The following is a 12,517-nucleotide window of genomic DNA, read 5'->3' as shown; positions in this document are numbered from 1 at the left end:
GACTCATGAAACCCCTCCTCCAAGAGAGAATGAATGTCTTTCATAAATGGAGCCTGGCTTCTGGTTTTCCCAGGACAGTGACACTGTGGCAGCCATAGCAGCCCTTCCTGCTATTTTCACTGATTCACAGAACATCTGAACAGTGATGCTGGCGTTGGATTTACAGAGTTCTATCCTGATACATTATTTACTTTCCTGGGACAGAAAAGCTTGCTCTAATTGCTCTCCATGGTGGCTAATGTTTTCAAGAGCCTGATTTTACCTTACATCCATAAGCTTTGCAAAGGAATGTTTACAAAGAAATTGGGAAATACAACCAAAAAAAAAGAGAATCGTCAGCCAAAAAAAGATCAAGACCTTCCTGTTGCTGGCCAGACCAAAACCCCCAAATTTTCTAACACCTTGAAAAGCACAGTAAAGAAGCTTGCAAAGTGTTCATCCACTCGCAACTTATCCACCGAAGAAGAGGAGGCTAACAAAGAATTTTCTCTCTCCCCCACATTCAGTTACCGAGTAGCTATTGCCAATGGCCTCCAGAAGAAGATTCATGTAACCAACGGTGATCATGAGGAGCTCCTTCAGGAGTTATCTTCCATTGAGAGCTCCTACTCAGAATCACTCAGTGAACTAAGGAGCAGTACAGAAAACCAGGCACAGTCAGCACTCATGATGCCCGTTAGACGCAACAGGAAGAGCTCCAGCAGCCTGGCGCCCTCAGAGGGGAGTTCCGACGGGGAACGCACTCTGCAGAGCTTAAAGCTAGGAGCTTTACGCAAACTGAGGAAATGGAAAAAGAGTCAAGAGTGTGTCTCCTCGGATTCAGAGTTGAGCACAATGAAGAAAACCTGGGGAATCAGAAGCAAATCTTTGGACCGAACTGCCCGAAACCCAAAGACCAACGCCCTGGAGCCTGGATTCAGTTCCTCTGTCTGCATTAGCCAAACGCAGGATGTCATGGAAATGATCTTTAAGGAACTTCAGGGAATAAGTCAGATAGAAACAGAACTTTCTGAACTCCGAGGGCATGTCAATGCTCTCAAGCATTCCATTGATGAGATCTCCAGCAGCGTGGAGGTTGTGCAAAACGAAATTGAGCAGCTGCGGACAGGGTTTGTCCAGTCTCGGAGGGAAACTAGAGACATCCATGATTATATTAAACACTTAGGTCATGTGGGAAGCAAAGCAAGCCTGAGATTTTTAAATGTGCCCGAAGAAAGATTTGAATATATCGAAAGTGTGGTGTACCAAGTTCTAATAGATAAAATGGGTTTTTCCGATGCACCAAATGCTATTAAAATTGAATTTGCTCAGAGGATAGGACACCAAAGGGATTGCCCGAATGCAAAGCCTCGACCCATCCTTGTGTACTTTGAAACCCCTCAGCAAAGGGATTTAGTCTTAAAAAAATCCTATAAACTCAAAGGAACAGGCATCGGAATCTCAACAGATATTCTTACTCATGACATCAAAGAAAGAAAAGAAAGAGGGATACCATCCTCCCAGACATATGAAAGCATGGACATAAAGCTGTCTACTCCAGAGCCCAGACTTAAGAAGAACAGTTGGCACTCTCCTGATGACAGTGATGGAGAGCTGGCATCTGATCTCAATAGAAACAGTTATGCTGTACTTTCCAAGTCAGAGTTTCCAACAAAAGGAAGTGCTTCCAAGTCAAGTTCAAAATCACACAATGCTAGAGCCAAGAATAAAACTGCTAGTAGCAGCAAAATTGCAAATAAATCAGAATATGATAAACTTTCTTCACATTTGCCAGAATCGGATAACTTGGCCAAACAAACCACAACCCATTATGCAGATGTGACACCTCTCTGGCACTCACAGAGTGATTTTTTCACTGCTAAACTTAGCCGTTCTGAATCTGATTTTTCCAAATTGTGTCAATCTTATTCAGAGGATTTTTCAGAAAATCAGTTTTTCACTAGAACTAATGGAAGTTCCCTCCTGTCTTCTTCAGACCGGGAACTTTGGCAGAGGAAACAGGAGGGCACCCCTACCATGTATGACAACCCTCAGGATCAGGAGAATGGGGCTCCTCTGGGTGTCCAAGGGCAGAGTGAAATTGAATACACAGAAACCGTGGACAGTGGAGTGAGTAATGGCATGGTGTGTGCTTCTGGAGACCAGAGCCACTACAGTGATTCTCAGCTCTCTTTTCATGAAGATCTTTCTCCATGGAAAGAATGGAATCAAGAAGAGCAAGGAGCCGATTTAGGTTTGGATTCATCTACCCAGGAAGCTTTTGACTATGACACAAACAGTCTATCTGATCAACCACTTGATGTTTACCATAAAGACCTAGAAGACTTGGGAAAGGGCCACAGTGACCTTCAGGATGACTCTGAGAGCTATGATTTAACCCAAGATGACAACTCTTCTCCATGCCCTGGGCTGGATAATGAACCACAAGGACAGTGGGTTGGCCAATATAATTCTTATCAGGAACCTAATTCTAATGAGCTGTACCAAAACCAAAACCAGTTGTCCATGATGTATCGAAGTCAAAGTGAATTGCAAAGTGATGATTCAGAGGATGCCCCACCCAAATCTTGGCATAGTCGATTAAGCATTGACCTTTCCGATAAGGCTTTCAGCTTCCCAAAATTTGGATCTACACTACAGAGAGCTAAGTCAGCCTTGGAAGTGGTATGGAACAAAAGCACACAGAGTCTCAGTGGGTATGAGGACAGCGGCTCTTCCTTAATGGGGAGATTTCGGACATTATCCCAATCAACTGCAAATGAATCGAGTACAACCCTTGACTCTGATGTCTACACAGAACCTTATTATTACAAAGCAGAGGATGAAGAGGACTATAGTGAACCAGTGGCTGATAATGAAACAGATTATGTTGAAGTAATGGAACAAGTCCTTGCTAAGCTAGAAAACAGGACTAGTGTTACTGAAACAGATGAACAAATGCCGGAGTATGATCACCCTTCATATGAAACCCCTTATGAAACCCCACAAGATGAGGGTTATGATGGGCAGGCAGATGACGTGGTTAGTGAAGGGGGATTGGAACCCTTAAATGAAGCACCGGCTGAAATGGAAATGAAAGAAGACGAAAACCAAAACATCCCTGAACAACTAGTGGAAGTCACAAAGCCAAAGAGGATTCGTCCCTCTTTCAAAGAAGCAGCTTTGAAAGCCTATAAGAAGCAAATGGCAGAACTGGAAGAGAAGATCCTGGCTGGAGGTATTTATGTTTAACTGCTATATTATGAGCTCACTGGGTTGTGTTCTTTAGAACATGTTCTGTGTTTACTCTTGGGAGAAGGAATTTAGTTTCAAGGAATTTGCATGTTTATTCTGAGAAGAATCTTATTTTACTTGGCTCCCCCAACAAGCTGGGCTTGACAATTTAAAATCAACATGCTTTCAAATAGGTCATACTAAAATAAGCACTATACTCTGAGGATAGAGATTTCTGTGCTAGGATTAGTCAAAAAAGGCCCTTCATATTTCCAATTTAATGGCATCAGGTATCAAAGGAAGGGTGGGTGAAATCAAAGAGCAGCCTGGGGTCTACATTTTGGTTTTGTATAGGGATAGGGAGAAAGATAAACTTAATCTTAAAGAATTAAGAAAGATAGATTCCTAGATTTACCACTCCTTTCCCCATCACTTCTGTACTTTGGAGCATGCCAGCAGGAAGAACTAGGTGTACACAGCCAACCCCATCCTGAACCACGGATGACAACTTCACTCACTACTTACTGATGAAGCTAAGGGAGGACATTAACGTCCCAGGCTGTGCCGGAATGGTCACAAGTCACTCTTTTGAAGGAGTCAGTAAGGAGACAGAGACAAGTATCTTCCTCCTAAAGAGTGGAGTAGAATCTCTTGACCATTATGGAAATGAAAATAGTACCTTACCTAATAATTTTCCTTGACCTCCTAGGGGAACAATTTTGGATCATATAGTTTTGAAAAGTAGCTACATATAAGTAAAAGTTTTGTTGACTTTTAATTTCTCAACCAAACTTTATCTCAGTCCCTTAAAATTTACTTTATTTGCATGCTTATCTCTTTATATCTTTAGGATAGTTTGATATAATCTCAGTTTTAATTGATCATATACTGTTAATGGTTTCTTTGAATATGGAAATGTCATCTTCAAAATACTGTACATAATACTTCACAAATTTATATATTTATATGATCAAACATTATTTGTTATTATAAAATAATATAATAATTTATTTATCTGGTAGCTGATTATGGCTTCATTTTCTGTGATCAGATACAACTTCAAACTGGTCATGTTCTGGCTGACATGGGTGGATCATTGACTAAACAGATACCTTCATGATTAAACTATTTTAGACCCTAAAACAATTGAAATAACTATTATGGTTCTCTGTTCTAAAATTCTGTTCATATAAAACAGCATATCTTATGTAATTTTTTTAAAAAACATAAGTCAAGGACATCTTGGGTACATAGGCTGTGTTTTTTGGTTGTTATTTTTAAAGGGAAGCATTGTCAAATATTTTTAAAATTGATTTGAAACGGCAGTAGCTAAAATTTTATGTAAATGTAATGCATACTGGAATATCTTATTTTGGAGTGACTTTTAATATTAGATATTCTTATTACTGAAACTCAGGTCATAGTTCAAAGCCTGAAATACAGGTCAGGATTTTGACATTATATTTTACTTACTCTGGATTCAGAGAGATCTACTCAAAAGCATATTAAGAATAAGCAAAGTGTGTAGGTGTGTGTGTTTGTTGTGGTGCAACACATGAGTGTTTTCATGCCAATTGGTTAAGGTATCCAAAATGTTAGGCAATATTATAAATACAATGAAACTATATGTTTCAAAAAAGAAAGTGGATCTTCATCAACTCATAAAAAGGTCCCCAGTTAGCAAACTTTTGCAAGGTAGTTTGTTACTTATAATGACTATTTACATAGCTAAAATCCTAGTCTTTCAGTGGTACTTATCCTCAGAAAATATGAATTCATTTGGTTATTCACACAGCACCCACTTCGGAATCCTAACATAGGAAAAACAATTGTGTACCACATACCTGACACACTGACTCCAGATGACTCAAACCACTCTACCATCTTGGAACTTGGCTTATTGTCCTATGAGCCAACTTTGAATGGAATCTGTTGGATATCATTTATCCTACAGGAAAGCATACATACATCTTTAAGATGCTCTCTGATGGCTTGAAAGGCACCAGATTGACTACCCAGGAGGTTGCAGTAGCCTAGATTTTAAAGGCCATCTCTTCTCTCTTTGGCAGCAGTCAGGCAGTTGTCCCCCTCCTGTGACACCAATATGCCTCATGAGGAAGGGCAGCCAAGGGAGGGCATTTTTCAGGCCCCTTCCCGGTTCAGAGCATCCCAAAGAGGTGCCAATCGTCATGATGGCTTCTGTGCCCATGGCCATCTGCTTACTGGGCTTTGGGCAGATGCCAGCGTATTTTTCTCTTCATGACGATGCAGTCACCATTAGGTAGCAGTGCTGTCTTCTCTCCATTACTGACCTGGCAAGATTGGACCTTAGATCTCTTGCTGTAAACAATGTGGGAGGTGGTTCTCCTTGATGGAATTGTTGGCTTATGAATTTGAATCAATTATTTCAACTTTTGTCTTCAGGGTCCTGGTAAAGAGGGACTTTTTAAAGACCCCGGTGTACATGGATGTTTGATGCCAGTTTATATGAGAATCTTAACTTTGAACAGCAGGCCAATCAGGAGAGAGATTTTAGTCTACATGTAGCCAGAACCTCCACGAGGCCATATTCTTCCCTTGCTGCTGGACTCTATGTGTGTAACTGGTCTGAAACACACCATGATGGTGAATATCTGATCCCCTTCCCTTAGCCTTTCACCACCCATCGACTGGAATTAATTAATATCTCCTCTGAATTTCCCTATACCTATTTCTTGGAGCTCTGGTGTCCACCTTTATAATGACAATTTATCTGTATTCCTTATGTTCTCTTCTAAGGTGTAATCTGAGGGTCAGAAGTCTTGTCTTTTCATTCTTTCATTTGACCAGTGCTTTATACAAGGATGGCACTGAATGTGTTGGATGAATGGCTACATCAAAGGAAGCAGGATACTGAATAAAAAACATGAGCTTTCAAGTAAAATCCAAATCCAAACTGTGGCCTTTACTTGCTAAACTGTGCCTTTATTTCCTAGGGGTTCAGAATGATTAGAGATGCAACCTTATAATTGAGTACTATTATATACCAGGCATTTTCCCAGCGTTTTATCTATCTTTTTATTCCTTTGTCTCTTGAAGCATCACTGTAAGTTTGATTCCATTATTATCTCATTTTACAGGTGAGGAAACTGAGATGCGGAAAGCTTACATAACTTGTTCAGTGTCATACAGGTAGTAAGATGGTGAATATAGAATTAAATAGATGGTTAATTTGGTTTTTGAGAGCAGCCATATGCTTACTCCCCTCAAAGATTGTTTTGTTCATGTTTTAAGGTGGAGAGACGTGATGAAAGATGGAGGTAACCTTGGCCACAGGCAGGGCTGATTCCAACTAAAGGATTTTCACAAGAAAATAGAAATACTATGAAAAGCACTGAGGTTTTATTGTTAAATAGTTCATTCTCAGTTTTTCTAGTCCAAATGCATGGTTCATCTTATAAACCAAGGCTTGTAGAGCCCCAAAAATACTGTACAACAGATGTTTGAAGGATGATGTTCTAAAGTCTGAGTACACTTTACAAGGAATTAGATTCTAAAGTCAGTTTGAAGTAAGTTTTTCAAGAAAAATAGTAAAAAATGTTTTGTTTTGAAATGTCATTTCCAGGCTGCCTGTACGTTCTGGAAGAGGCTGCTGCTAGACAGGATTGTAAAGTCCATGAGTGAATTTCCCTTTCCATTGCTACTGTAATGCCAGAGCCTGCCCCAGTATCTGGCATATTTATCTAGTCCACAAATAAATGCTAGACTCCTCTCTAGTTCCGTGGAGAATTCTTAGAATTCAGATAAACTTTAAATTTCTTTCTTTCTATTAAAAAGACTTTTTAAATCAGATATATTTTAATATAGTACAAAAGGGAGAATGTGATGGAGAGTGAAAACTTGACTTTTCTCACCTTTGGCTCAGTTAATCACATCTTTCTTTCTATGATGATGTTAACTTATACATCTTTAAAAACTTACTGAATTTACTTAAATTCCAGGTTTAATGTTAAAGAATAAATATTTCAACTAAGTTTTGGAGGTTTGTTGGTCCAAGTTTATCTATCAAGAGGTGCTTACACTTTTGAACATCTCTGGGCCTCTGCTGTGGAGAGTCCAGCTCAGGAGCTACGAAGTCTGCCTTTTTAGGGTGTTCTCTGAGGCAAGTGAGCATCAGAGCACAATTGAAGAGTGCCACTGAGTACTGTGTAGCAAATACTATACCTGCCCACGAAGGATTGTTTCATCTCTTTTCTAATTGGAAGAGATAGAATCAGTCTAATAAAATGTGTGAATAATTTGCTTAAAATAAAGAATGATTTATAATTCTCCAGAGCAGCAGGTTATTACACTTACGAGGAGGTTTTGGTAATTTCTACACATTAAAATATAGAGAAGCAATATATATAGTCCTTCAAATGTAAACATTCTTCTTCAAGGCAAGTATAACAGTACTAGTAATAACAAAAGACAGCCCATTTGTAAAATGTTCTATTTAAAATCAGTGCATAGCAATACAGTTTTGGTTTAGTATTGTTTGCTTCCAAATACTCGATAATTACTTAAAATATCAAGTGATTGTCTTGGTTTTTGAGACAGGCTATGATCTATGTAAGGAGTGAAGGGGCCAAGAATCCTTACAGGCAGTGGAAACAGCTAGCATCTCTGCTTCTTGCTAGACAGAAAGCCCAAAATGCCCAAAGGAGTAATTTTTTTAGGAGAGAGGATTGGTGCTCAAAAGAACACATGTGTTTATAAATCACTTGAGTGGGGAGACAGGTAATGCTGGTGTGTACAAGAAGATAGTTCCAAGTGGACCCAAAGCTATTATTCTGATGTGGTATGGAACTAAGAGATAGGAAGAGAACCAACACATGCATAACACCTTCCAATTCTATTCACCTCTAGAATCTTTAAGTACATATTTAATCTTTGTTGTATGGTATTAGCCCCACTTTGCAAATGAGGTGACTGAGTCTTAAAGAGGCAAAGGCAGGTCTGAGGCTACACAGCTAGTAAGAGTATTGATGGAAATTGATGTACATATAACAGAATTCAGCATCTGATGCTCTTTCCATGACATCTCATTGCAGGTGTAGGTGAGTCTTTTCATGAAGGGACATAGCTTATATTTTTAAGCATACGGATAAGTTATGCTTTTAAGATCAGCCAGTTTTGTGTTGGCTGCTGTAGTAAATATTGATCTCTGTTAACACAAAGCGAGTGATAATAGTTTGGGATGAGATAGTGTCATATTTTTTAAAAAGTTTAGAAAATCTGGAAGGGTGACAGTTCTCATATTAAAAGACTTTATAGAAATTAAGGAGTGCCAGTAATCAGAGTTTTTGAGGAATGAAAGCATTTTACAGGAGGTAGAGAAGAAATTCACAAGGATACACAAAGGTCAGCTTTTAACAGGAACAATGAATTTCTAGGGTTCAAAGATTTTGTTTATTTATAATTATTAATGGCTCCAAACTGTATTCCTATAACATTTGTCTTTGTAGGGAAACTAAAAATATAACACATTTTACAAGGAAATATTAACTGATGATAAAAGATGATTTCCAGATTATACTAATAATATTGCTTCAAAGCCTGCAGTATAGATTTCAAACTCCAGGGATTCAAGGAAAGGTATTATGCCAAAATCTCAGATGGATAGGTTTTTTTTTTTTTCCCCCGCTAATGTCATTGTTCATATAGTTTTTGCAAGTTCAAATAGAGAGCTTCTATAGAAATTGTGAATCATGTGAGACTTTTCTGTGGAGTGTGGGATAAAATAAAGAAACTGGAGTCTTGTGTGAGACACAGGAAAGTATGGCCTAGTCAATTGTTATTGATTAGGTTAGAGTTTGAGGTGCTGGGATCTGACTAGATATACCCACTGGGGTAACTCAGGCTCTGGGATAAATCTCAGGAGGAAGTGAAGAACGAAAGCCCAATGCATTAGAGGAAAATCTCCTACTTGGAAAACATACCTCAGACTACAAGTGACTACTAGGGAACCTAGAGTCTAACTCTGGGCATCAGTTGGGGAGGTAGAGAGCAGCCAAGAACAGAGAGGACTGGGGACCTGATGTGGGCAAGAATTTTCCCCAGGAAGGCAGTTTTTTGATTGGGCCTTGGTTACTTGTTTAGGGATTAGGAAAGGATCTGAACATCTCAGAATAGGAACTACTCAGAGGAAAGCAAATCCCGGAGGGATTGATATACTAGATTGGTCATCTAGAGAGTGACGCAAATATCTGAACCTGGGTCTCTACTCAGTAATGAGTCTCTAATACAGGTTAAAAAAATAGCTTGATTGTTCCCCTGGCATCCAAGGATTGAGCTCAACTTGCAGGCAGTGACCTGATGCTGAGTTTCAGGTTGCTGGGTTACCCTGACCCCAAATAAAACTGGTCTCCATGATAAGGTATTATTAATAGTTTAGGTTGCCTCCATAGACTACAAGACCAGAAGGAACTAAATGCATTAATAGATTTCTTCACCATTGTTTATTCCAACCTACGGTATGCATTTTCTTATTCTTTTTAAAAGGAAATTGTTTTATGGAATCTTGTTAACTATCTCATTCATCAAACTTGGTTCACACTGGGTCTCAGCTACTTCCAAAATAAAAGAAACCCTTAGAGGATAAAAATGAATAACATTCAGCAGATTCTAACAACTATGATATGACTCTGTAGTCAATCCCAAGGATACTTTGAGCAGTGTTACTTAAAATAAATATCTCTCTCTACTCCCTCCAGCCATCTTCACTGCCCCAACTAATCCCTTACTTCTTCTCCAATTTAACCATCATTACTACTTTAAAAAGGATAGAACTAATCTCCAAGTATTAAACTTGATGTTTATGTGGGTATTTTTTATTGTAGTGTTGGCACACACAAACACACACATTAATTTTCTTAAGAACCCTGTAAGATAGGTGGCTTGAAAATAGATAACATTTACTGAGTGCTTTGTTATGTGCCAGACACTTTTCTACATATTTTACACTATATTAAGTCATATAATCCTCACGATAATCCTATGAGATGGATACTGCTATTATCTCCATTTTATAGATAAGAAACAGAGGTAAATTTACCTAAGGAGAGGAGAAAAAAAGGAACTAAGAAGTACAAGAACCAGGATTTAGAGTTAGCATTTCTTTTCCAGATTCTATGTGCTTACTCACTGCTGCTGACTTTAAGATTTCAGAAATTAAGTATTGCTATTCAACTTTATAAGATGGAGATGTGAGCTGGCAAAATGTTGATTTACCTGACAGCATGGATTTATCAGCAGATCTGCAGTTACCAGCTGTCCTCCCAAATCATAAGCCAGCACTCAAGCTATCAGACCGTTCTTCCATTTTACATGACATTATTACAGGAAACATGATTATCCAAGTATCATTTCTGTGAAACTCGTGATAAACTTGTTGGTTGCAAGTAATAGTGGCAACAAGAAATGACAGATTGAATATGATCTTACTTCCCGGAGATGTAGGTTAAGCTTCCCCTTTCCTTAATGCCTTTTCTGATGCTTAATGATGTCTTGTGGAAAGTTCATGGCTTTCATTTTCTATTTCTGTTCTTTAGTGATTACAGTTAAAGACATACACACTCTTATGGGCATGCACACACACAGAAGATGTGAATTTACTCAGTGTTAACAGGGTCGTATTTTACTATCTGAGGAAGATCAATAGGATAATTCCCAAGTTGATCAACATTCTCTTTGCAGTTTCTCAACACATAAAACAACTTTTGTGCTGCTTCCTTTTTTTTTTTTTAAGAATTAACTCTCACAGATTTAATTCTCATACAACATCAGTGAGATAGCCAACCTCTTCAAGTATCTGTTCCCTCAAGTTCATTACTAGCTGTTATGTAGGTTGTAAAACTGGCACGTGATGGGACCAAGGATCAGCTCCAGGACTTCTGAATCCTATTCTGATGCCCTGTACACACAGCATACCCTTAGCTACTATATACATTTGTGCTTCTTTCTTCTGGACTTGAGAACACCTAGTCTGCAATACAAACTTTTGGAGCTGTGTCAAGAGTATCTCTCTGCTGAATATTAAAGTTAAGGTTTCTCAGATTTTAGAATACAGAAGGATCACTTGGAAGCACTTGGTGAAAATATAAATTCCTTGACCAAATCTTTGGTTAATCTCAATGCAAGATGAGTCATGGATCACATTAAGAAATACATATTAGTTAATAGTTAATAATACTGCTTTTGTCCTTTTGTTTTTTGTTGGATGATTTCATGTTCCATTGGCTTGAGTTTTCATTTTTGTGTTGATGGTCCTGAATCAGTGTCTTTGGGCTAACTCTTCCTTCCCCAAAACTAGACATTCATTCTTTTAGTCATTAGTTCACCCACTAGTTCCTTCATTCCTTAATAAGTATCTAATTGCCTGGCTAGGCATCTGGGTTATAGTAGTGACAAATCTTATTTGGTCTTTGTCCTTGTGAAGTATGTATGATGAATTTAAATTTCAAAAGCATACAAATGCGTCATTTTAAACTTTGTGGGAGAAATAAGTAGAAAGTGCTAAGACAGCATCTTATTTGAAGTTTAGAAAAGTCTTCCCTGAGGAAATGACATCTACCCTGAAGTCGGAAGAATGAATACCTCTAACTAGGCTAAGGGAAATAAAAGAAGCATTCCAGGTGGAGGAATGTATTGAGCCAGAATCTTAAGGCAGACAGTGCTGTGATATATTTAAGAAAATTAAGGAAAGCCTGATGTGGCTGGAGTCTATCAAGCAAGGCAGAGAATGGCATGAGACAAATCTGGTGAAATATCCAGAGCCCAGATTTTTCTGAGTCTTGTGGAGCAGTTGGCACTTTTTCTTTTCTCCTAGTTACCACAGATTGACCAAAATGAATGTAAGACTCGATTCAAATGGGATATTCCATCGGTCTCAAACTCACCATGCCTAACAGCAAACTTTCTTCATCCTCTGTCTCCTAATCCTGCTTCTCCTCCTGGATTTCCTCTCTCAGTACATGGCACCACTACCCTTTGTTTGCTCAGGTCAGAGAACCATCGTTCTTAGACCCTTCCTTGTCACTTTTTAGTAGACATTTGTCTTCTTTTTGGCTGCTCAGCATCTGAATTCCTTTCTTTCTGATATTCCTGATGTGTAAGTCCTTGGAGGGAGGTGCTTCTGAAGCTGGAGGTGACTGGAAATTCATCCTCCCTTCACTTAGCAGCCCAGACTTGAGAACAGGACTTAAGGCTTCATTAACCCTCAATCCATCAAGAATTCTGAATTTGAATCAGTTATTTCACAAGCCCTGACCATTTGACCATCTAA

General features: G+C 38.7%; 1 protein-coding gene across 1 annotated transcript in view; it reads left to right on the top strand.

Annotated features, from left to right (window-relative positions):
* The first annotated feature begins 223 nt into the window (after nucleotides 1-223).
* Nucleotides 224-12,517, top strand: part of UNC13C (unc-13 homolog C) — a 657,134-nt gene continuing 644,840 nt past the window's right edge. The window contains exon 1 of the mRNA XM_061431239.1: nucleotides 224-3,217. Coding sequence (XP_061287223.1) covers nucleotides 229-3,217 — 2,989 coding nt within the window. The 5' untranslated portion in view covers nucleotides 224-228. The remainder of the gene's footprint in view (nucleotides 3,218-12,517) is intronic.

This window comes from Bos javanicus, chromosome 10 (genome assembly GCF_032452875.1).
Source record: "Bos javanicus breed banteng chromosome 10, ARS-OSU_banteng_1.0, whole genome shotgun sequence".
In the NCBI taxonomy this organism is placed as follows: Eukaryota; Metazoa; Chordata; class Mammalia; order Artiodactyla; family Bovidae; genus Bos; species Bos javanicus.
Note: the sequence above shows the minus strand (reverse complement) of the source record. Positions and strands in the feature narration are given on the sequence as shown.